Below are 24,673 nucleotides of genomic sequence, written 5' to 3'. Positions count from 1 at the left end.
AAACTTCTGATCCTTCATTTGGTCCTTTAAATGCATTTTGAATCAATTAAATCAGTGTAATTCTAGAAATTACAGTGTAATTTCTAGAAACACAATTTACTTTTTGTTCCCATGAAAATGCCTCATTTGTTTTTTCGATGTACAGATGATGATGATTTGTAACTGAGAGAGCAAAAAATTATTTTTTTTTAAGGCTAGTAAGAAGAAAAGGTACCCTTGAACTCCCAGCAGTCTTGTTCATCTCAGAGGTGCACTGTCTGTTGGAAAGTGTCCTTATGTGTTTCTAATGCTCAGAAGAGCTCTTATTCATAGGCTGCTTTGACAAATCGCTCTGCATTTTAAAAAGCTGCTTCCAACACTCTTCTTCAATGATCATAAGGTTATAGGTCCAAGTTTTGACTTGTCCATGTGAAATAAGGCACCTGCTGAAATGATAAAGCACAATGCTTGTTGCAGACCCTTTTACAGGAGAGTGCTGTGAGTTGTTTCCACAGTTGCTAACTAAAATCATCATGGCCCTGAAGAACAACAGGAAAAAGTGTTGAGAGGCAGAATATAAAAATGGTCACAAAAAAGGCAGTGGAGAGAAAACATGGATTCACAAAAAGAACAGTCAAAGGCCAAGGGTGAGGATTGAGACAGAGAAAATAATTAGTGCAAGCTTAGTAAATGAGGAGGGAATTATGAGGATCTCAACTCTGGAAATATGTAGGGAAAATTAGTATCTCCCAGTGATGAGGAGGGTAAATATAATAAAACAATGCATGACAAACTGAAAAAAGCATGTATCAGGTTAAAGCATAAATGGCAGAACGTGATTCTTCCATCTCAGATGCAATATGAGAAATGTGGATGCCAGATAGAGTTTCCTTTATCCAGGATAACTGGTTTTAGAAACCCAGGGACTGAAGTTGTGTTTTGATAGTACCACAAAAACAAGGGAACTGGCTTTGGTAATAGGCTGAATGTACAGGGGCTTAGAGGGGGGGTTGATGTTGGGGTGCTTTAACCTCTTTCTTGCTCTGCAACTAGAAGAATTGTGCTTTTTCTTGTGGACTTCTGCCTATGTTATTACTTAGCTATAAGGTCTGTGGCTTATAATTCTGAGTTTCTGCTGTCTGGCCCTAAACAGGTGCTTGTGTGGTTGGGTTTTTTTCTCTCCAATTATATAGAAGTAATTATTTATTCATTGTTTTCATTAAACTTTAATAAATACATGAGAGATGAGCTCACATTTTGCTTGAGACGTATTAGTAACTCCTTTACTCTTCATCTGCTTGAAGATAACAGATGAAATGAAGGCTACTACTGGAAATTAAGGCTATAAATTTACAGGTAGGGATTTAAGTCTAATCAATATTTTGCTTATAATGATAACAATCTTATGAAATACGTTGGCTGTAAGATGAAGAATCAATGTTTGGACGTAAAAAACAGGTGTCAAGTTTGACAGTGACATTGCTGTCAGTATCTGGAGGAGAGTGGATTAAGTCATCAAGCAGAGCAGTAGTTCTGTCAAATACAGTATGTGAGAAACTAATGAAAAAGTTAGAAGCAGTGGTTCTTGCTTATGAGCTATTTCTTCAATAATATGTTCATCTATTTTTGGTTTTATCTTACATCCCTTCTCCCTCTCTTTTCTTTGAAGTTGCAATTAGGAACACAAAATAAGTTCTCTCTACTTCAGTCAGTCTCTTCTGTATTGTGTTCTGAGAGCTGAATTTCTTTAATTATGGCATAAGGAAAGCAGTGCATTGTGTTTCAATGTTCCTAACAGTTACTACTTGAAAGAGAACCAGAGCTATGTGGTCATGCAAACAAACACTCCAAGATTAAAAAAAAATGTTGAGAGACAGAAAAGAACACAGATAGGATAAATCTAAACACATTTCTTCATCAAACCCACAAGCACTAACAGGAAAAAAGAGTTCTAAACATGTAATTTGCAATCAAAGATAAGAACAAGTGTTGTATTAAATTAAGTAGGAAGCTTGCCTCCCGTGCATCAGAAAGCTCTGATTCTGCAGTCTATTTTCCTGTACTACTTCAATTTTACCTGCCTACCAGGAGGCATTTTAGCAGAGAGGAAGAGGTTGAATAAAACACCTTTGCTCTTAGTTACACCTCCTGAGCTTTGGAAACAGTTCAGATAACATGCTGAAAGCACACTGGCTGATGAAAAAATACTGTTTATAATTATGCTAATATAGAAATAATGGCATCATTTTGGAAAAGGGCCTCCAAATTCTCTAGGTCTTTTGCACGTCTAGTGATGTGGAGAGTTCAGGTGTGGCACCAAGTAACAGTGGTCGTTTTAGGTCAGCTGCTCACATTACACTGGGAGTCGCTCACCTTTGGAGCTGTCTTTCCATCACTTGAGAAGTCTCACTTCCTCTCTCCTCCTGTGACAACAAGAGCAACTCCATCACTACCAGCTCCCAGTGTTGCCAGTTGCATCAGCTGCTGCTACAACTCTCATCTACAAATTGTGGGATATATCAACACCATGCTGTTTCTCTATGAACAGTTAGAAGATGTCAGTCATGCTCCCAGCTTACAACCAGCATGTCTGTGCACTTGCAGTGCCTTGAAGCAGGCACACTTGACCTTTAATTCTAATTACACCCTTTTAGTGACTAAACCACACAGGATATTTTAGCAGAATTCTTCATGAAAAAGCAGAGCAAGATGTAATATATGTGCAGAGCTGCTCTCTGCCTGAAACTCCACGTTACCTGAGAAAAAGAGCTGGCCTGGGACCAGGAGTTACAGTATCCCTGTCTTTTAAATGAACATGAAACTACTGTCTACTTTCCTCATCTAAACTGCAGATAAAGGAGAAGCTTTTGCTAAAGATGCTGTGTCTTTGTACAGACCTTCAGTTAGGCCTCCAATTCACCTTATTTCACAATGATGTTATTTCGTAATAGTATCTTAGCTGAAAACAAAGCCGTGAGGCTTTTTAGCAATTCTCATGTTGTTTTTCTAGGTATCATTGGCTAGTCAGTGGACTGCTGGGGGAAGCTCTACAATGGACTGAAAAGAAAGAATATGCTCATATTTCCATGCCTTCTAGAAAGAGAAATCAGTGTATTCCAGAAATTGTATTTTCCTGATAAATGCATTCAAAGTAAATGTTGTGCATAGGGAATGAATACTGCATTCAGTTATTGTAGCTTTATGGCATTAGCTGCAAGTGGTGATAATGTCCTTTCAATGCTCTACTTAGACTTCCTGGAGAACCTAGACATCCATAGTGAAATCTTAGGCTTCAGCATTCTTTGATCATTGCTGTTTCATTTTCCAGTAGGGTGATCTGTAAAGTTAATGTCCGTCTTTTATCACATGTGGAAGCCATATGATTCACGTAGATTAAATCTTTTGCCCAGTGGATAAATGTGGATCTGATATTTCATCTCAGAGTGGATATTAAGAACTGAACAAACTCCTCTTTGCCAGCCTTCTACCTTTCAGGAAAATGACCAAGGAAAACTGTCATGTTCACAGAAGTTGAATTGCTCTGTGAAAATGTCATGACAGATTGTAAGACTAAATTTGTCATCAGTCTGGTAGGACAGGCTCATTGCTTGACAATCACAACAGCCTAGTTGCCATATGGATTTATGAGGCCTGTGCTGCATGCATACCAAATCCTTGGGTTACTGTTGGTTTCCTGACAAAGTTACCAAAAAACTACATTGGAGCATTTATTTACAAGCCAGGAATATCACTAGCACCAAATCTACTATGAATCCATTTGCTAGGAGTCACAAACTTGCCAAAGACGGCAAGTCAGCAAAGCTCAAGAGGACTAGAGAAAATGTTTTCCCAGGCAGAGATGTCTCCAGATTGTGTTTACAGTCTAAATCAACTGCCAATGTTCTTTCTTCAGTAAGGGGAAGGTAGATCTGTGCAGGCTTCTCGCTATTCCTAGAGATGGGCACTGTAGTAAATGCTTTGATTTGATAGGCAATGCCTTCCTGATTTTGTTGAAAGAATAAACCAATGATGCATAATAGCATAGACAAATTGTATTACTCCCGAAAACACTGAAATTAATGGATAAACCAGAAACTGTAGGCTCAAGCCTTTGGTCACCACATATTAAATACTTGTGCATTATTTTGAATGGAAGCGTTTCTCAGATATAGTGCAGAGTAGCTGTTCTGTATCACAGGGTATACCTAGCTAGGTTTTAAGGCATAAAACCTTCTTCATGTACTTTTAGGATTTTACAAAACATCCAAAACGTACCACAGAAATCATAAAAACTTTCTGTTTTGTGAGATCTATGTAGTCATCAAATAATTAATGACAGGGGCTGCTGACTGTGTTTAATCACACAAGATACTGGTATGAAAGATTAAAGAACCCTCATATGGAGAAAAGAGAAAACATTAAGTGAAAATATGTGCTTAACAGAAAAAGGTGAAATGAGTTGAAAAATGTTTGAAATGTACTGCTTTTTTTAAACATTCAAGTGCCTCAGGTCTGCTGTATCAGTGTAGCACAAGGACCTCTAGTCCTCCATCTTCTTACTTTACAACTAGCAGGTGAACAGTCTGTGGGCACCTTGCAGATACCCTAGGCAATATGCTTGGCTTAGCTTTGTAACATTGTAATTTGTCTTTTGTTGAAAGGATAGATTTATTTCCTTTGCACTCACATGGCCGATTCTGCCCCTGGATGTGTACATTAGGTATCAGGCTGCCTGACCAAAAATGACAGTGTGTTTTATTATAGGCAATGTTTTACTATAATGCAAGATTGAAATGTTAGCCTGTGGTCACAAGGTGAGCCATTTGCCATCTAATGAAGTTGTTTTTGTTTTGGATGCAAGTGAAGCAGATGCTTTTTAGAAAGTAGAGTCAGTTGCAAAAGGAACGGAAACCTTAAAAATTACCAGGTACACTCTTCCCTATGCCTCAAGCCATGAAGGTTTGATTTATACAGAGGACTTTGGCTCTTCTTCCACCTCAGATATTGCATTATAAAAGTTAAGTTTTCTATTTCCACAACATTATTGAAAAAATACTTCATCTAGGAAAACAAGCTCAAAGTGAAATGCCATGACCATTCACATCATAAACAAGTGTATAGATTGTGCTATCCGTATACTTTTGTGATTGGAATAATTGCTAAGTAAAAGTGGTAATTAAAGTTCTTTTTTCTTTCCTTTTTCTTCTAATTTTTCATGGTCCTTCTGTGTAGAAAACTTTTCTCTCCTCTGGAATGTTACCAGCAGCTTCCATTCCTTAAACTTCAGCCTTGTCTTTGCTGCTGTTTAAGTTCTGCTCAACAGCAAGGATGCTCTCCTGTAAGTGCTCAAAGCTGTGTAAGCTGCCCTTTCCTCCCCAGCACTTGGGAATGTCTTCTTCTGCCATTGCAGCTTTTCTGACCAGTTGTGCCTGGACTGCCAAGGACTGGCTGTGATCTGCAGTCTGCAGTGACTTAGGACAGTTCTGTAGACCAGCTGTCACATGAAGAGCTCAATTTTTTTCACCAGACATGCTTATCTATAAACATCTCATATGAGATCACAGCCATAAACTTGATGGGAGTCAAGAACATGAATCCTGTATTTTGTGAAATTGTGCTTATAGTAAAAAGAGTGTTTTGTTCTGACCTAAGTCCTGATAGTACTCCCTCTTTGCTTTTCTCCAGTTTGCATCTTCGTGAAGTGTGTGATTTTTCTCTACTTTCTTTCCATAACTTCTATAATGATCCACTGCTATTTAAACCAGAAAGCCGGCTATTTATGAGCTATTTTTGTCTATTTTCAAGAAAGCAAATGATACTAAATTTTTAAATACATCTTTTTTTATATTACTTAATAATTGGGTTCAAGATAAAAATTAATGTACTGACATTGCTTTACTTAAATTTTGGATATGTGGATGTATTTTAAAGTGAAACAGCAATCATTAGTGTTACCATATGGACTGCCAGACTTAAATGCATATAAAAATATATTTACACAGGAGTGAGATATCTGCAGATAACTGTTAAATTTCTCTCCTGGTAAGACAAACAGCTACATCTAAATCTAGAAGTAATATATAAGGCATACACAAGATAACCACAAGATAACCACAAGAGAGCTGAAATGGATTCCAGCATTGTTTGTGCAATTCTGCAGCTTTATTGAGAAACAATAAAATTCTTTTAATTCTTGTAATTAAATAAAGGAACTTGGCATTTTTAGTGATGTCTGTGATACTGTTCTGCATTTTTGTGTCTGTTATGTTTTCATAATGGCATTTGTATGTACAGTGATCTTTATAATGATTACTGGGTGTTATTTGGGGAGCTCTCTATTAGTGGTTTTGGTAGATTGCCTTCAGAATGTTTCAGAAGCTCTTCTTCATTCTTCCATTAAAAGAAATGGAGAAAGTTTAAACCAGCTATTAGAATTTTTTTTCAGGATATTTCAGACTGTGCCTTAGGCAAGAATAAAATATTTTATATATATATCTAGAACAGCTGTCATGCACATACTTCTTTTGTCTCCATAGTATTGCTGTATTCATTTTGCTGTCCATATGTTTCCCTCTTGACTTGAGATAGTTTTCCTGATCATTACGTAGAACTGTTTCTGTTTTTAAAAATTGAAATGAGTTGGAAAGTCTTTTGAATCAAATGGGTTTATTTGTTTTAATTTTAAATAGCTTTTCAGTTGCACTGAGAGCAAAATTGTTTCAACAACATGCAGTCATGTAGGTAATCGTATGACCTGCTGAACATGTTGTAAAAAATAACCTAGCTGTAGTTGCAAACATTAGGCTTTACCTTTATCAAGAGATTCTAGCAACATCATAAACAACAGAATTGAATCTTGAGTCATTTGTTCATGCCATTGGAAACTGTACATGGAAATACTGCCTTATTTTATGTGAATTCATGGGGAATACTTTTGTATGGACCATGATTAATACCTATGAAGCTGCCAGAAGCATCCTAGGGTTTGTACTGCCAGTTGTGACTCACTTCTTCTATGTGTTTTAATCTTGTTACTGCAAATTTATCTATAGAAAATTTGGATAAGTGATTTGGCATAGAATTGTAAAAATGTATGCTTTAGACTTCCCTCTGCTAGAAAGCAAAATCACCATAATAATAGGTTCAGATTTTAAGCTTTTTGTTTGTGGTTGTAAAGCCCTCTTACAAATATGTGCGGTGGCATTGCACAGCATGTATAAACACTACCTGGTTTTGTAGTGGCAGGCTTTTGCCTATGGCGTTGACATGTAGTGCTTCCCTCCAGTGACAGGTGGCATTCTGAGCCAAAGCCTGATTCAAGTAATCAACCTTTGTCTTTATTCAGCTGCTTTTTCATATGCCCTGAATCTGCTAAGTTAAACAGTCAGCTAGTACCAAGAAGAGACTTTCTGATGAGACATTTGGGACTTCTACTTCTTATCAGGGAGTCCGGTTAACTCGAAGATTTCACTAAACATCTCTGCATGCTGTAGGAATAACCAAAGGTTTCCAGCATCCTTGAGGTCCCTCATTATCCAATTACATGTCTGTCTGTGGTAGACCCGCTATGCTTCCTTTAGGCAGCTGAGAATAGCTGAAGCCTTTCTTCCATTCTCCACTTCCTGCTGCATTTTGCCAAGGGCAGTGGAGAGAAATGAAGAAAACCAAAAGTGTGTTCTCCTATTCATGTCAGCCAGCAGCTTTTACTACACCTGTCACTCAAAAGACAAGACAGCAAGGCTGGAAGTCCTTGGGATGCATCTAAAGCATAGGACATGTAATATTGGGCATATGCACAGGGATACATGATAGTGCTGTGGTGAACATCTCTCCCAGGGCATTTGCATGCTCAAACAGAGCCCTAAGTGGGAAGTATGATATCCTGAATATTGATAGGAGGTCAAACTTAAATGCTCCGGTCTCTTGGTGTTAGTGAAAGTGTTGTATTTTGACTTTTGGTGACAATTGTGTATTTGATGGAAAACTTAGGAACACATGAGACTTGTCTTTATTAACCTTTTTCACCTACCAGGAGTATGTCATCCACATTCCTGTTCAATTAAGGCAAAACTTAAGGCCTTTGCTAACTTGCTTTCACTAATGGGCCTCAGGTATGCCTGGGAGCGTTTAAGGTCTCCTTGCTGTAGGTAGGATCCCCCATCCAGGGATCCTGTGCACCATGTGAGCCTGTGGGGAATTGCTATTTGCAGCATGCTGGAAAGGGCAGAGGATACGTATCTTCTGAACTTGCAAATCTTTCTTCAGTGCATTGGGCTACAGAAGTTTTGCTATGACAGCTGCATGTCATAGCTGTGCAGTGGCTGAGTTCACTCATGAATTCAGAGAGAAAACTGCACTTGGGCTTGCAGAAACATTTTTCTTTTATTTTAGCTCATAATTGAAACCAGATTTTCTCCAGGGATAGTCTTGCCATATTGAACAACTGTAACACTTCCAAGAATCTATCTTTTTTGCTATTGGCAGAAGCCAATGTTGTAAGTTTCAGATCAGTGAGTTAAATCAAGAATGCTTTTGTACCGTGCTAAACATTATTATAAAAATTGGCACTGAAGTGGTTCCTTGCTGTTGCCTGCTGAGTTTTTTCTTCGGTTGTAAGCAAGGACTGCACTATGAGGGACCAGTCCCTCCAACCTCTGTTCACTTATACTCTTTATGGTAGTATTAGATGTTCAGTTCAGTTTGTTGAAAGGGCTGAAGTGAACTTACATACTTCTGAGCTGTCATGTCAGCACCCTCTGCTTTAACTCTTAAAAGAATGATTTTTTTATGGTTTTGGTGGTGTGGTATTTTCCCAGTTAGGAGCCACTCTTGTATTAGAATACTTGTAAATATGAATTAAGGTAGTGAAATCTTCATTTAAATACAGCGAAGGAAAATTCTAGTCAAAATATTCTCAGACATCTAACAGTAATTTGCTTTAAGGCTTCTTGAAAGTTCTGTCCATGGAAACTCCCTGTTTAATTTAGTTCTTAATTAAAATCATTATTCTGTGGCATATCTAGCTAATTGTTTAGCAAGAGTAAAAAAGTCTGTGTCTTAATAATTTTCCTGACTTAACGAGCTGTAGTTATCAGAAGAAAGATGTTCTTTCTTGGGTAGTTCCTTTTCATATGTCTTGAGTAGTCTTTTGTAATTTTAAAAAATAATATTGTTTTAATTACCATGGTTACATGCTGCTAGTGCTGATACAATTTAAAACGATTGCTTTCTGCTCAAATACTTAATGCAGTGTGAATTCATCAGAAATTAAACACAAAAAAATTTCTATAGTGCTTGTCTATTTTAGGGTGCTATCTGTGGAGGCCTTGATACTGTGTTCTTTATTCAGGGAACACTCACTGTACCTGAATGCAACTGAAAATACTCGAAATACCAAACCAATCTGTGGTGGGCTGACCTTGGCTGGCTCTGGCTGCCCGACACTTTGCTCTCTCAATGCCCCTCCTCAGCAAGATGAGGGACAAAATAAGATGGAAAAGGTCATGGATCAAGGTAAAGAGAAGGAGATCACCTACCAATCACCATCAGACGCAAAACAGACTCAATTTGGGAAAAATGAATATGATTTTTTGTGATTTGAAATAGACTTGAGTAGTGAGAAACAAAGACAAATTGAAACAGTGAGATAACCCATCCTCAGAGCTGTGTCCTGCAGTGTGTTGGTTGGAGCCAGCTGGAGCCTGGCATCTCCCCGCAGAGGCTTCCCTACAGCCCCTCTGCCAGTGCCTGGGCAGCTGCATCCAGGACACCATCCCAACTCACCTGTGTCATGGTTTAGGAAAGGTCCTCCCCAGTTTAGTGCCCCCACCAAGACTTTCCGAAACCAGACATGCCTTCTGCACTTTCCTACTCCAGGGATGGAGTTGAGAATTGGAGGCACAAAAGGTGAAAATCACGCAGTCGTATGGATTGGTGAGTGCCCTCAGCAGTGGAATAGCTGGAGACACCCTGACCTTCATGTTGCTTTTCTTTCGGTTTTCAGAGAATACTGAAACAGTAACAGTATCTCCTTCCTATGTAACACCAGTTGAGGAGTAGCTGAGGAAACTGAGGTTATTTAACCTGGGGAAAAAGATGCTCAGTGGGGGACATTATCACTCTTTAGCTGAAATGAGGTTGTAGGGAGGTGGATATCAGTCCCTTCTCCCAGGTAACAAGTGACTGGATGATAGGTAATGGCCTCAGGTTGCTCCAGGGAAGATTCGTATTGAGTATCAGGAAAAACAAAAATCACGGAAGGGATTCTCAAGCACTGGAAAAGGCTGCCCAGGGAAGTGATGGAGTTTCCATCCCCAGAGGTATTTAGAGGACGTGTAGATGCGGCACTTGGGGACAGTGTTTAGTGGTGGGCTTGGCAGTGCTCTGGTTAGTGGTTGGACTCAGTGATCTTAAAGGTCTTCTCCAAACTTAACATTTCTATGATTCTATTCCATGATTCTATAAATATCAAAGTACTTTGCAAACAGAGGATTTAGTTACTCAAATTGGAGGTATTGAAAGGGATTTCTATGATCTTACAGTGACAAGTACCTAAGTCAGAAACTGAGCTGAGGTTTCAAATTCTCCGGTACAAGGATCTTTCCACTAAAACTTATCACTGTGGTTAATACTGATCCACACAGACTTTAGCTGATGGATTGGGTCAAGCAAACAAGTTTTTGTTGACTTCAAAGCTCTTTCATTTTGTCTTTCTCTGAGTTTTTTTTCCATTTTGTCTGTGTGGTTTACCTTTGAGATCCAGTCAGGAAAGCCTCACAGGAGTGTTTCCATCTGCTCTGCAGTGGTGCCGCCTGACTTCAAGTGCTGTGTGCAGTTTTGGGCACCGTGATGTAAGAAAGACATTGAGCTATTAGAGAGTGTCCAAAGGAGAGCCACAAGGATCGGGAAGGACCTGGAGGGGAAGCCATAGGAGGATCAGCTGGGGTCACTTGGTCTGTTCAGCCTGGAGGTGACTGAGGGGAGACCTCACTGCAGTTACAGCTTCCTCATGAGGGGAAGGGGAGGGGCAGGCACTGATCTCTGCTCTGTGGTGAACAGTGACAGGACCTGAGGGAATGGCCTGAAGTTGTGTCAGGGGAGGTTTAGGTTGGACATGAGGAAAAAGTTCTCCAGTGAAAGGGTGGTTGGGCACTGGAACAGGCTTCCCAGGGAAGTGGTCACAGCACCAGCCTGACAGAGTTCAAGAAGCATTTGAACAATGCTCTCAAGCACACAGTGTGATTCCTTGGGTGTCCTGTGCAGGGCCAGGAATTGGACTAGATGATCTTTCTGGGTTCCTTCAAACTCTATGATTCTATGATCTAGTACAGCAAGATCAGTTAATATTTAAAATACCTTATTAATGGCCACTTTCTGTTTTTGTAGATTACCTATTGGAAATGGAGTTCTGAATTTCACAGTCCTGATTACAAGTCAATGAAATTATTTGTTCCTACAAATACCATTTAAAATGCAGTTGTGCTACTGGCAGGCTTAAATAAACAAAGCAGATACTGAGTTGTCAGGAAATTTCTAGTTTAAGTTGGTTATGTATTATATGAATATTTCTAGATTTTGTGTGCATATGTATACTGAATCCAGCAAACCATTTTTATTTGCATGTAGATTACTGACAAAAAAATAAGCATCATCATAATTCAAGATTATTAATAGACGGCCTCTGCACCATTCTGCAAATGCAAAAGCAGCAGCTCTTCTGTTGTCACCTTCTCATTTGGTTCAATTATGAGTTAAAATAACTGCTTATATTTTCTATTGTGAAAATGCAAATTTTGATACTTAAAATGTATGGTTTATATCTTTCTGAATATTTCCTATTTTCTAAATATAAACTGTGTTAAAGCTTTCTTTTCATTTTTAAATAAGGACATCTCTGTGACTATTCATTGACCTAAAACTCTGGGAACTGCTGATTTTGAACTGTTGTAGGTGCTTGTTGCTTTTTATAGGTTTGGATTTTTATGATTTTTTGCTTCCTCTTTACTCTCTTCCCAGTTCTGCTAGGAAAAGCATGCTGAAAGATTAAAACTTGAGCACTTCACAACTCTGTGTAACTCTCTGTAATTTATTATCCTGAATTTTTCAGTTTCATAATTGTGACGAAGACAGCAAAGCCAGCAATGGGACATTTCTGTGCTTGGAAGAAAACTGTATGATTTATAACAGATGTCATCAATTTATAAATTCATATTAGAGTAACTTACAAATAGTGACTGTATAGTACTTGTTTATTATTACTTTGTGTATGACCTTTTTCAGCATAGGAATTATTTTCCATTTGTTCAGTTCAATTGGAAAAAACAATGCTTAATGGACTTTGAATCCTGAGTCATTGGTGATAGAATTAGATAGTTTTCAGATTTATTTAATTGCTGTCATATGCAGTTCTGTAATTTGTCACACCAGCTTATACCTGGTGCACTTTCCCTGTTTTCCTTGAGCTGTGGGGTAAAACTGTGATCCAGGGCTCCTGCGTGGTCTGCAGAGTGATCTGGTTCTGTCTCAACAGTAAAGCAACTGCCTGTCTTGGACCAGTGAAACTGTAATCTAGTCCTGGCCCCTCTCCTTTGCTCATGTTCACAGGTACTTTAGCAACCTCCCATAACCTCTGCTTTCCTGAATATTTGATGGCTGCTTTGTGCTCTTCCATGTCAGTTATGGTTCTGGCATAAATGCACAGGTTCCATTTGACAGGACCAAGTTTAGAGGAGGCGAAGGAAGCAAAAGGACATAGCCAAATGCAAAGTGACCTGTAGTGTTTAAAGCAAGGGATGCTGGAGGCAACAGAGGGAAATGTAGTCCTGATAAATGATTAATCTTTAAGACTACAGAAAGGAGATAAACAAAACAGGCTCAAGATCATGTGTGGAAATAAAGCATGGTTTAAAGGAAATAACACAGGCTTGACTAATCTGTGATACACATTACACAAAAGCATATTTATTTTCTTATTTTCTTCTTTATCCCATGCTTGTGTTTGTTTGCCCCTACTCTTTTTGTCAGTAGATCATACATTTCTGTATTGAGGCAGATATTAAATTCCCAGGTATATACATTTTTGTGGGAATCTTACGACTGTTAAATCCTATGAAGAATTAACTTTGAAGCAGTTTACCAGTACACACCTTTTTCTCAGATGTTCTCCCTTCTTCTCCACTGGCAGTTTATTTCCTTATTAAAATGTATCAGAAACAATGATGGTTTCTTCTGTGTTCTGTGCTTCAGTATAACAATACAAATTCCCTTCACCAGCAAGCATAGTTTCTAATGTTTACTTTTTACGGGGAGTGGCATAGCAAAGAAGACTGGTGGTAAATAGCTTCTTGATCTGTCACAGGAAAATTCAAAGAAATCTAGCAGAGAAGGAGCAATGTGTGGGATTTCTTGAAGTATTTTCTAGATACAGCAGGAGAAAAAGTTTGAATATTCAACCAATAAACCAAGAGTGTATCTTCTTAATGTAGGTACTTATCAGAACCTTTAATTTACAAAATACTATGTATAGTTCAATGTTGCAACTGATATTGAAGCCAAATGTTTCAGTTAGTGACAGTATCAAAGACAAAGATGGCATTTGAGATTGTAGGTGAAAAAACAAATTACTCAGTAGCTAGTAACTACACAGATTTGGATGAAGCTCCTGTAGAAGTCCTGAGGATGGACTTAACATGAGGACATGTATCCAGACTGAGTGGCACATACATAGGAGATTCTTTCAGGAAATGAGTCTTGTCACAAATTAAACAGATGATCTTATCAACTTTACAGTACTTACATGTTTATAGTCATTAGCACATGATAGTGTAGTAGGAAGACAGAATATTCTGTTCCCCTTTGACGTGTATATAAGTTCAAAGCTTCTTTTACCAGTTGTTACAGAGAATCTGATTCATTTATCAGGTTTATGCATTTGAGAGATGTTTGTCAGAACTGATCTCATTGTACATCGTTTGGTTAAGGTTGATTGCACATGTCAGATTAGAAAGAATGGTAAATACTCTTTTTAGATGAGTAACATTGATTGGTGGCATTTTCTCATCTACGTAGATTTATATGACCATGTTGTCCTGTCATCTAGGTTCAATCTAGGTTCTGTTTTCAATCCCCAATTTAACTACCACTGCTGGTCGTAACAGCTCTGAAATGATGTGATTTGTCAGTGGCGATAGCCCACACTGATAACCAGAACATGCTGCTACATCTTACTCTGACTGATCTGTGAAACAGCTTTGCCCATTTATTCTTTTGCACAACGTAATAAACCATCTCTGGACTTCTGCTTTCAGGGCAGGTATTGAACAGCTGAAACCTTCACTAATTTACAGAGTGGTTTATCTTTTCTCCAGTTGGCTTCAGGGGTAACTCAAGCAGCTGTACCATAAAACGTAAGGAGTTTGAGCATGCTGGTCTGTCACACAGCAGAATGACAGTGTATGCTTTGCCTTTAATACTAGTCACAGTCAGAAGGTGATTGGGGCACTGTAACAAATACATGTATTTTATTAGTGTATGAAGAGAATGATTTACCATCTTACAATATCCTAGATGTATTCTAGCCATTTCTAGGGAAATGGGCTAGAAAAATGGATTCTTCCCTCACACTAGAACTTCTGAATGTTTACAATGTCTGAAAGTCTGTGCCAGCTTCTGAAGAGTGCCACAGGTGTGGAGGTACCTATCTGCCTAAATGTGTCTGTGTCAGATCGGCAGATAATGACATTTGCTGTGTTAAAAAAACATGGAGAAATGATAAAAAGGACAATAATGACGCTGTAAAGCAGTCATGTGGTAACTCAGTCAAAGGGGTAAATGCCTGTGATACATTCCATTGAGAGGGACAGTATATGCAACACAGCTCATTTGACTTCAATTTTCCTCAAAGTGATCTTTCTGATCCAGTATCTACCAAAGGTAGATCTACCAAAGGTAACATCTATAAAAAATAGGCACTTTATTTGCCATCTTACCATGGTAATTCTTCTGAGAGTTATTTGTCACCACCTTTTAATTCTTGTTGATTTACTTATTCATGGCAGTTCCCGGGGTGAAGTTGGGATAAATTGTTACTGCCATATGTGTGAAGGGGAAAGTATATGTCTGCACTCCTTATTTTTCATTTCTCAGTTAGATGTGTGCTTTCTTCATGCAAAAGAAAGAAAACCTTAAGAACACATGCTTGTCTGTCTTTCAAACTCTGTAGAATTAGCTTGTCATGAAATGTAAAACTAATGTGTAGTTGTAAAAACCACTGCCAGCATTTTCCTCACTAGTGGCTGATGGCTAAGAAGATTTAGAAATGAAAGGGGTTATTATAAAGTGATTACTGAATAGCTAGGTATGTCATTTTAAACAAGCAACTAAAAATCTGTATTGCAGATTTGGAATGTAATCTTGTTTGTATCATTCATACTTAAAATCTGATTTTGATTGTGGAGGAGTAATCATCTAATGTAGGTAATTTGACAAAAATATATCAAATGATGTTTTTCTTTCATTCCTTATTTAAATGTATTAGAATTTAAATGATTTACCATTGAGAGTATACCTATAAAATGACAACATAAAAAAATATTAGATTCAATTTACATTGGTTCAGATTGAAATTTTGCTGTGAAGTGAAACATTCATATCAGCCCTCTCATGAAAGAAAAATGCTATATAGAAACCAACACTTTAAAATGTTACTACCTTTAAAAAGATGTAATAGATGATTAGAAGGGTGTTATTGGTGATTAGACCAATATATTTTGCAACTGTGAATGTCAGCCTGAAGACACAGGAATACGTGTAGCCATGAATTGGAGAAGAGGTAAAAAGTTAAGGAAACTTCTGGTGTGATTTTATCACTCATTCATGTTTCTGTATCAAGTTCTTGTAACAATATATTACTAAAAGCTTAAATCCAGTGCCTGATCTGGTTTCAAGCAACAGCTACACTTATTTTTTGTAAGCAGTGAGCTGATGCCTTAGATGTTTATTAGAATTTGCCTTCCATGAATCTTCTATAATTGGCTAAATATTATGGTTCTCTCCCAAGAGGTACTGTATCTTAGCTTGTGTTTCATCTAGAAATATCACAGAAAAAATTACCTTAGTGATGAGGTGATACTAGTATTTAGGATCCTTCCTGGAAAAAGTAAACCTCTGCTATATCTCACATTTGAATTTGCGAAGTGAGTGAGGATTCAAGCTGGCTCATTCTAAGAACTTGGCCTATTCATTTTGTTGCTGTGAGCTGTAAGTCAGTATTTTATTGTTTTCTGAGCTCCCACATTTTGGAACTAACCTCTTCTGGCCACAAAGTACGGGGGGAAAAAAAAAGGCACTTTTCAGTGCTGTGTTCTAATGGGTTAGAAATGAGGCTGAGAATTGGGATTTCATGGCTTTTGCTGATGCACTTCAACCTTCAGCAAGTAATTAATTTCTTTTGAGTTTCAGTTTCTTTGGATATGAACTAGGAGAACATGCTTTTGTCATACCTGATATAGATACATAAGGTTTAACTTTTACACAGCACTCAAAATATATAATAAAATCAGTGGAAGCATGGTCTTGCATCTGGTTCCACGCTGAAGAATGGTGTTAGGTGTAATCTTCCTGGCAGCAGAGTAGTTTGGGAGATGCTGGCTTTTCTCTTTCACCTGGTAGCCTGTTGGCATCTCGACCAGGAAATAGAGGCTGAGTATGAGCACATGCTCTAAATGTGAATCTTCCAGTTCTCAGATGATGGGAAGTGGTTTAGTACAGAGAAGGAAAACTTTCTGTGGTGGGGGGCCCTGAGATTTTTTTTTGCCTCAGTCTAGTCCTGTTGATACCTTCTGTCCATTGTGACACTGTGGATGCTGAACATGATAGTCAAGGTTCTGGGGGAATTGTGTGCAGGAGGCTTATTCCTGCTTCTCAATGCTCTTAAGTCTGCAATAATGGGGAAGGGTGCAGAGGGATCCCTGCAGGCTACTGCTCAAAGCTAGTATGCTAACTTTAGGGTATATACATCCTTCTGTTCATCTTCTTTCACTGGCATTGTGACTTGGAAGTCAAATTAATTTAATTGAAAAAATATAATTTAAAATAAGACAATCTTTTTTAAAATAATACAATTAAAAGGAAGCCATTTTGCCAGAATTTGTGCAAACAAAGTCTAGTTTTCAGCACATTTTATATATATGAAAACTGGATTAGTCCTTCCTCTGTGGCATTGCAGGTGACTATCATTTCAGTTTTTCTGTCTCATAGTTCTTTCTTTCATTAGCGCTGAAACTCTGCAGGTCTTGCATCCCAACATTTTTTAAAGTGTCAGGGAGTACGTTTAGAAGACTGATAGAAGTGCTGCTTTTCTGTGGGAGGCATCTGGTTTTGCAGAAGTAGGAATGTATTCTTTTGGAAATGTTATTAATGTTAATAAATGTTAGTAATATGAAATATTGGTAAGAATTTTAAATACCATAATTTGGAGTCTTTCCAGGAGATGCTGGGTATCTTCTGTGGTCTTTTGCATTTACCTAAATAACCTTAGTAACTGTTGCTATCAATTTCCATAGCTGCTCCATGACAGGAAGCAGAGATATTTCATATGACACCAGTATTTCACTAATTTACAATTATTCTTTGCTGGTTTTCAACATTTTTGGTTGTTTCCTGAACATGCTGTGTTCTTAGATGAGTAGGATGACCAACCTCTAATGTGCTGCTCTTAACTCAAAGGTTGTTTCTGGATCTTCAACAGTTTTGTGCGCACTGGCAGCTTAGTCTTTGTTTTCACTTTAGAATAGTGGGACTCAGCAGTACAATCACACCACCATCATCATATTAGGATTTTGATTCTGTTCATGAGTCATTTGTCCCTTTGTTTCTTTGTTTGCCTTCTTTTTGTTTGATTCCTTTCTTTTATAACCCAAATAATGGACAGTATGAAAAATCATGTGGGTAAAGTATTCCTTTTCTTCCTCTAATCCTAACTACAAAGCAGTTCTTTATATTAACAAATCTGACTGAAATAAAAATGTGTCAAAAAACTGTGAAATTGCACCATCCAAAATCTTGCCCATTGTTTCTTTCCTCAACTGCATTCTGCAGTTTTAGGCAAACTGGAATTCGAAAAAAACATGATCTGTTATCACATCAGAGAAATCACGTGGTTTTTTGAGCAAAGAAAGGCTCTTTTTGAACTTCAATCTGTTGTTGAAGAACTCAGATAAAGAATAATTACAGTATAAAATTCACTCCATCGCAGTTGAATGTGATCTTTTACAAAACTGTCTTACCAAGTTTGCAAACAACCTCAAATTGTTAGTAGTCATGTGTAGATTAGATTTGAAATCAAACAAGGACAAGCCAAACAAGTAAATTATTTTTCGTGTATTCTTGTTTGCGTTGACTATAGATGTATACAATTGTGGAGATTTGTTTTCTAGAAACAAACCAAATATTGTTACTTTGATAGCAGCTGGCTCACAAGCCATGTTTTCTGTTCCTCTGTAGGTGGTCTCCATCACTGCAGCATGCAAGTTCCTTGCAGGCATTTATGAAATTGTGTGTGACACCGTCAGATACTGATGCTAGAGTCCTGTGGCTCCCACTTCACTCAGAGGGAATTGATGTGAAAAGATGTTAAGTGATTTGAACAGGACTGCTTAGGCAATCTGTGAAGCAGTCTTTACATTTAATTATCATTATTAACTATTGTGTTTTAAAAAGCTGCTTTGTGGATAATAACTTAAATATTCAGTTTTCATCTTAAATTTATTTTCTTGTTCTGTCTATCCCTTACTTCCTGTGAAAGGACAGTAGAGTCCAATCTGGACTCTATTCCAAGTCCAAGAGTTGTTGTGTAGATAAACTCCACTAATAGTTTGCATAGACAAGAAATAAATTCTTAATTCCTATTGTTAGGTGCCTTTCAAATAGTATCTAGCACATACCAGATGTCTGCAGCTACTGGAGTGCCGTGGAGTGGCAGAAAATCACCATGCCATTCCTTTCTTGTTCTTAATTCAGTAGGTCTGTGCAGTCTGTGATGAAAAGACAAAACTTGCAGTCCTGAGTTTTCATTCTAAATCCAGGTTTTGATGATCAACGACAGGATGCTAAAAATACACCTAAATGTCTCTGTGGTTTTGAAATTGAGTTTCTGAAAAAGCATTGTACCTGTGGTAAAAGGTATAGTGTGAAGTTCCAGAGAAATGAGCTGTGAATTGCAGCTGTGGTGGAAATTGATCCTGTCTGTCATTCTGTGCTCCATGTTCTCAGGAAAACAGAGTGGAGCAGAAAAGGAGCCAAGATCACCGATTAAATGGGATGCTAAAGTGCCAGGGGCTAGAACCGGGCTTGCTGGTCCCTCAGGTCAGAGCTGCAACTGTCAGAATTCACTGCCTGATTCCCTGCTGAAGCTGGCAGAAGGAGAGCAGTAGGAAAAATGCTGCAGGCACCAGCAGGGGAATGGGTAAGAACTACCTGGCTAAGCTTCAGGCTTGACAGGCAGTGTGGTCCTTTGGGAGGACAACCTCTTCTCTTACGAATTGGGAGGCCTCATTTTCCCCATTTGCTTCATGATTTGTGCCAGTAAGGCGTAAGAAAATAGCTGGAGTACTGAGGAGCAACAGGGGCTCAGTTCACTCGGAAAACTGCAGTGGGTGGAGAGGTGTAACCTCTGCAGGTGGGCGTTTACCAAGTAAGGAGGAGGCAAGGGCTCAGCAAAGAGCTCTCGTGCTGTGAAGTACATATGTTGTAATACAGTCGGTATGGTGTGTTAAGCTCCTTATTCTTTTTCTGCTCTAAAAGGTGTGATTTCAGCTGTGATCAGCATTGTGAAATGACACCTCTCTGTTTAGCTGTCACCTACCTTACGTGGTGCAAGGTACGAAGAGCAGACCGTGGCTGGGATGACAGCCTTCCACTACCGCAGGGACGGTTAGCGCAAGTTTCATGAGCACCATAGCAGCATCTCTGAGGGATGCCTACTTTTTCACTCATTGGGAACTCACCATGGGAAAGTGATAAATCCTGTAGAAAATAAAATCAACTAAATGAAGTCATCATGCTGTAAAAATTAATTCAGCTTTCCCTTTTAAATCATAGTCATTAGCTGTCATTCTTTTAGTGCTGCTTAACAGTTTTCTTTCCCCAAGTATCCTGTGTCCTTGCTGGGGAAAAGCATATACCTTCCAGTGCATTGGAAGTGATGTACTGTGCTCTCAGAACCATATTGCATTAAAGATATATAGATAGATAGATAATTAGAACTTGTTTTCTCATTGTTAGGGTGGTCAATTGGAATAGGTTGCCCAGAGAGGTGTTGGGAATGACCATCCCTAGAGGTGCTTAAGAGGCATCTGGATCTGGCACTGGGTGATATGGTTTAGTAGTTTAGAGGTTACAGTGACAGTGCCATGTTGACAGGTGGACTTGATGATCTTAAAGATCTCTTCCAATCTTGATGATTCTGTGATTCTATTCTATGAAATACTTCCTCTGGTGTATACAGTGATACCTCCAGAGAAGTTTGGTGCTAACTTGATCAAATGGACACTTCCTTTTCTATCTTTTGTTGCACTAACTGCTATTTTTCAGGGCTGTTTTGAGCCATATGGCTTTTTTTAATACCAAAATTTTGTTGTTGCCTTAGCCTTTTTTTTTTCTGGTTTAAAGTAGCACTGTTAAAACCCTCATTAATGAGAGGGTTCATTAGGGCCCTATTAGTTGCATAATCTCTGAATGAATGGTAGGAAAAATAGATAGGAGCTGTGTACCTATCTGATGCTATGGGTTACAGAGTCAAGTCAGGAGCCAAAGCAACCCGGGTATTCGCCTTGTCCGATGAGCTTTGTCCTGTGAACTTCAGGGGAAGTTGTATTGTCTCCATCCTTTACAATCTAAACTCTTTTTTCGCTTGTCTGTTTTGTTGGAGGTGAAAATGTATCTGTCATTCTCACAGATTTAACTTGAGGGCTAACTTGTACTTTTTATTAAAGTAACATGACATAAGAATACCTTCCTTCTGGGCAGAAATCTTGGATAGGTTTTTATCCAGATATTTTGTACAGCCACTCAGTTTCAGTTTTAAAATGCTATGAATTAGTTTTATGTCTATAATAAAATGATTTCTCAGCTCCCCTGTGAATTTTCTGATGTGCCCACTGTGGAACTATGCAGGCTGTTCCATATTCTTGCAGCCAGGAGCTTTTTTCAATTGTTTAATGTTGTATGTCAGGGTCACCTCAATTTTGTTGGTTTTCTATTTCTATTCAGCCCATTCAGATACAATTACAGTTACACAATGCCTCTCAAATGTCCTTTGCTATTCATCATCTCATCTAAAAGAAAAAGTTCTTAGAAACTGAAATGAAATTAAAAAAACAAAACAGGAAAATCATTTTCCGTGAAGTTTATGTCTGAACTACACAGAAGTAAATGTTTAGGAAGTTACGGAGTCTGTATGCCAGTCCTTGAGATTTGATTCATATTAATTTTAATTGTTGTAGCAGTAGAAATGTGTCAAAGCCCCCAGATGCCAGAATTCTTAGCTGAGATGCCTGAGCATGGAAGCAGATAAATGGCTTTACAGCAATTTATTCTTGCTGGGGACATTTTTGCCTCTCAGTCAAGTCACTAGAAAGAAGACTGGAATTAGAAGTCGGTTTGTTTTGCCTTATTCTCACCAATTGCCAAATATTCTGTACTGGTGATCAACATTGTATGACAGTGAAAATGAATTGTAAAAAATTTTAAAAAGCAGCTGGATGATTTGAAAGGGGGAAAAAATACCCTGCTTTGTAGATGATAGAACAAGCAATTTCTTAACACCTTTTCTTCAAGGAGCTGAGATGAATAACATCTTTGAACAAATATTTCATGCATGCAGGGATTACATTAGAAAGTAAGAAGATGAAATCCTGTGTAAATTGTTTAGAACATTCCTAGTGAAGACATGTTGATTAACAAACATAAAAGGGGGAAGATGCATATTAATTTGTTTACGTGTAAGAGGCTTCTAACTCATTAAAAGTCTTCTAAGTGTTTAACTAGTGAAGCAATGGATAAAACCTGACATTGTCTTTAATCTTTTTGAGGACTCAAATATGAAAAAACACAGATTATTGCTAAATATGTATAATAGCTTTGTTAATGACAGTGTTTTGAAAATGGGGGGAGGGTGTCAGCTCAGTGGTTCTGCTGTAATATGGTGGAAATTTTAATTCACTCTTCTATCACAATTGCTGTGACCAGTAGGATTGAAGAAAATCTAACTTCATCAACCACAGTCTTTGGTGCTTGTGTATAGATTTTGATCATTTTGATTGATGACTCGTTTTCAACTGGGAGATCTCTGGAAAGGCACAGATGCAGGAGAATATCTTGTTTATTTTGTATCTTTGCTAAACCACTACAACAAACTGAGGTATTTGCACTAGTAACAGCTAATGTTTTTGTGGGAAAAAACCCTATGGTCTATTTTAAAGAAATTGGAATATTAACGTAATGTCCTAGACAAATAGAGATTGAGTAATTGCATTCAGTCTAACTTAAAAACAAATGAGTAAGAAATAGCTGAAGAACCATCTAGCCTTTGTATAAACAGTCCTGCAAGAAAATTAATGTATATTTGCAAGTTTTCTCTGAAATCACATTTTCTTTTTAGATCTTGTTCTGTGCAGGTTTTTGCTCTAAAAGTGTTAACGCAAATAATTTGTGCGAAAGAAATTGGACATGCTTACTTTTTCCATGCAACAGGTAAAAAAGTGTCATTTCAACTGTACCATGCAATTTGAGTCGAAGAATAAAAACTTTATTTAGTGTTTTGCTTGCTCTTCATTTTTCATCAAAGACAATTCTCACTCTTTTCTCCATTTTTCCCCATTTTTTCAGAGCCTATACTTCTATTATACTGTGATTCTATAAAGCATTGGATTTCTGTTTCTGCTTATCTGTCATATTTGTAGAACTGTATAACCTCTTACTTGGCACATCACTGTTATAATCTGAATAAGTAATAACAGCAGAATTATGTTGGTAATTTTGCAGATCCCATGCGTGGGCCACAAAGACTGGAGGTTGTGGAGATCAAATCTAGACAGATCACTGTTTGCTGGGAGCCGTTTGGATATAATGTCACACGTTGCCATCGGTACAACCTCACAGTGCATTACCGCTACCAGGCTGGAGGGCAGGAGCAAGTGAGAGAGGAAGTCAGCTGGGATACAGAAAGTTCACATCCCCAGCACACAATTACTAATCTATCACCATACACAAATGTCAGCATCAAATTAGTATTGATGAATCCTGAAGGACGGAAAGAAAGCCAAGAACTTGTAGTGCAAACTGATGAAGATGGTGAGTTGTTGTATTTACATATATATGGTACACAACCTGATAGCATAATTTTCTATGTAAGTGCACATTCTGCTTTCACTAAAATTTGTAACAGATTTTCCACCAACTTCACCAATTTTAATGAAGCTCCATTATTACAGTGATCTTTCACATAACCTATAACATCCCACATAGTTAATCACTTCATCATTAAACTTGTAACTTCTGATTGGTCTATGTTCTGCCTCTCTAAAGTTCCAGTATCTGTTTGAAGAAATTTCAGGTGATTTTCAGCAGTATCCTCATGTAAGCTCCTCTGCTGAGTGATGTGCTCAGCACTAAATATTTGTTCTTGATTTGTGGTTTCAGTTTCTCTGTCTTTGGCTTTCTAACCACTGGACACTGTTAGTTGCTTATTCACACTATATTTCATATACAGGCATTTAAATATACAGATAGTCTCTTCCTTTTAATAATTTTCAACTCACATGGGGTTTTCATGTCTCTTTTTTTTAAACTTGTTTCATTTTGAGTAATAATAAATATAGTAAGTAATAAATAATGTAATTTGCTAATGTCTTTTCTGAGCAGAGACAGTAGAATTGGGTAATGTGTCTCTTCAATGCTCTAATAATATTGCATGAAAAGGTTATACCATCCTCCCAAGTATTCTGTGATGTTATTTTGATTACACATGCAGAGAGTTTATTGGAGGTCTCTTAGCTACAATACCAAAATGGGACTTCCTTGTTGAATTGGTCATGCACCAGGAATCAGTTTCACCTTTCCAGAATACTCTGTGCTGATATATAGCCCCTTAGTTCCCTCTACAAGTGTACCTTAGTTTTTTTGACCTTGGTTTTGCTGTTTTAAACGCATACAGTTAAAAGGAACCTTATCAGATGACTGGCATTGCTTTATATAACAGATCTGCCCTCTTTCCATTTTTATCATCTGCAATCTGAACAGGAATGGATTTGTATTTTCTTCCAGATCGATGACAGATTTACTTTAAACATGTTGGAAATATTTCTAATGAAACCTGCGGCAATGATGAGCTTCTTTTATAATAAATACTTGAAGTCTGTCATTTAAGCTTATTAAATTATTTAATACATGCTGTATTGGTTTTATGTAGTACTAATTTCTAATCAAAATATATGAGGGAATAAATGAAACTATTTAGGAATATATAGCTACTAATGCAACAGATTCAACAAGGCATAGCTAACAAAAAGAAATGTTTAATTAGAATTAATTGTGCTGTCATGCTCTAAATTTAATTCGGTTCAGTTGTAGGATGACAACACTAGAGAGCTTGGGGATGTTTATGTGTTTTATCTAAAGTTTCTTATTCCTGGCCCTC

The 24,673-nt window shown here is 37.8% G+C and overlaps 1 protein-coding gene across 13 annotated transcripts in view; it reads left to right on the top strand.

Annotated features, from left to right (window-relative positions):
• PTPRM (protein tyrosine phosphatase receptor type M) overlaps nt 1–24,673 on the top strand; it is a 453,822-nt gene that overhangs the window by 207,663 nt on the left and 221,486 nt on the right. For all 13 annotated transcript variants that reach the window (XM_032122179.1, XM_032122255.1, XM_032122222.1 and 10 more), the window contains exon 8: nt 23,020–23,328. In XM_032122179.1, coding sequence (XP_031978070.1) covers nt 23,020–23,328 — 309 coding nt within the window. The remainder of the gene's footprint in view (nt 1–23,019; nt 23,329–24,673) is intronic.

This window comes from Corvus moneduloides, chromosome 1 (genome assembly GCF_009650955.1).
Source record: "Corvus moneduloides isolate bCorMon1 chromosome 1, bCorMon1.pri, whole genome shotgun sequence".
Lineage (NCBI taxonomy): Eukaryota > Metazoa > Chordata > Aves > Passeriformes > Corvidae > Corvus > Corvus moneduloides.
This window is presented reverse-complemented; position numbering and strand designations above follow the sequence as displayed.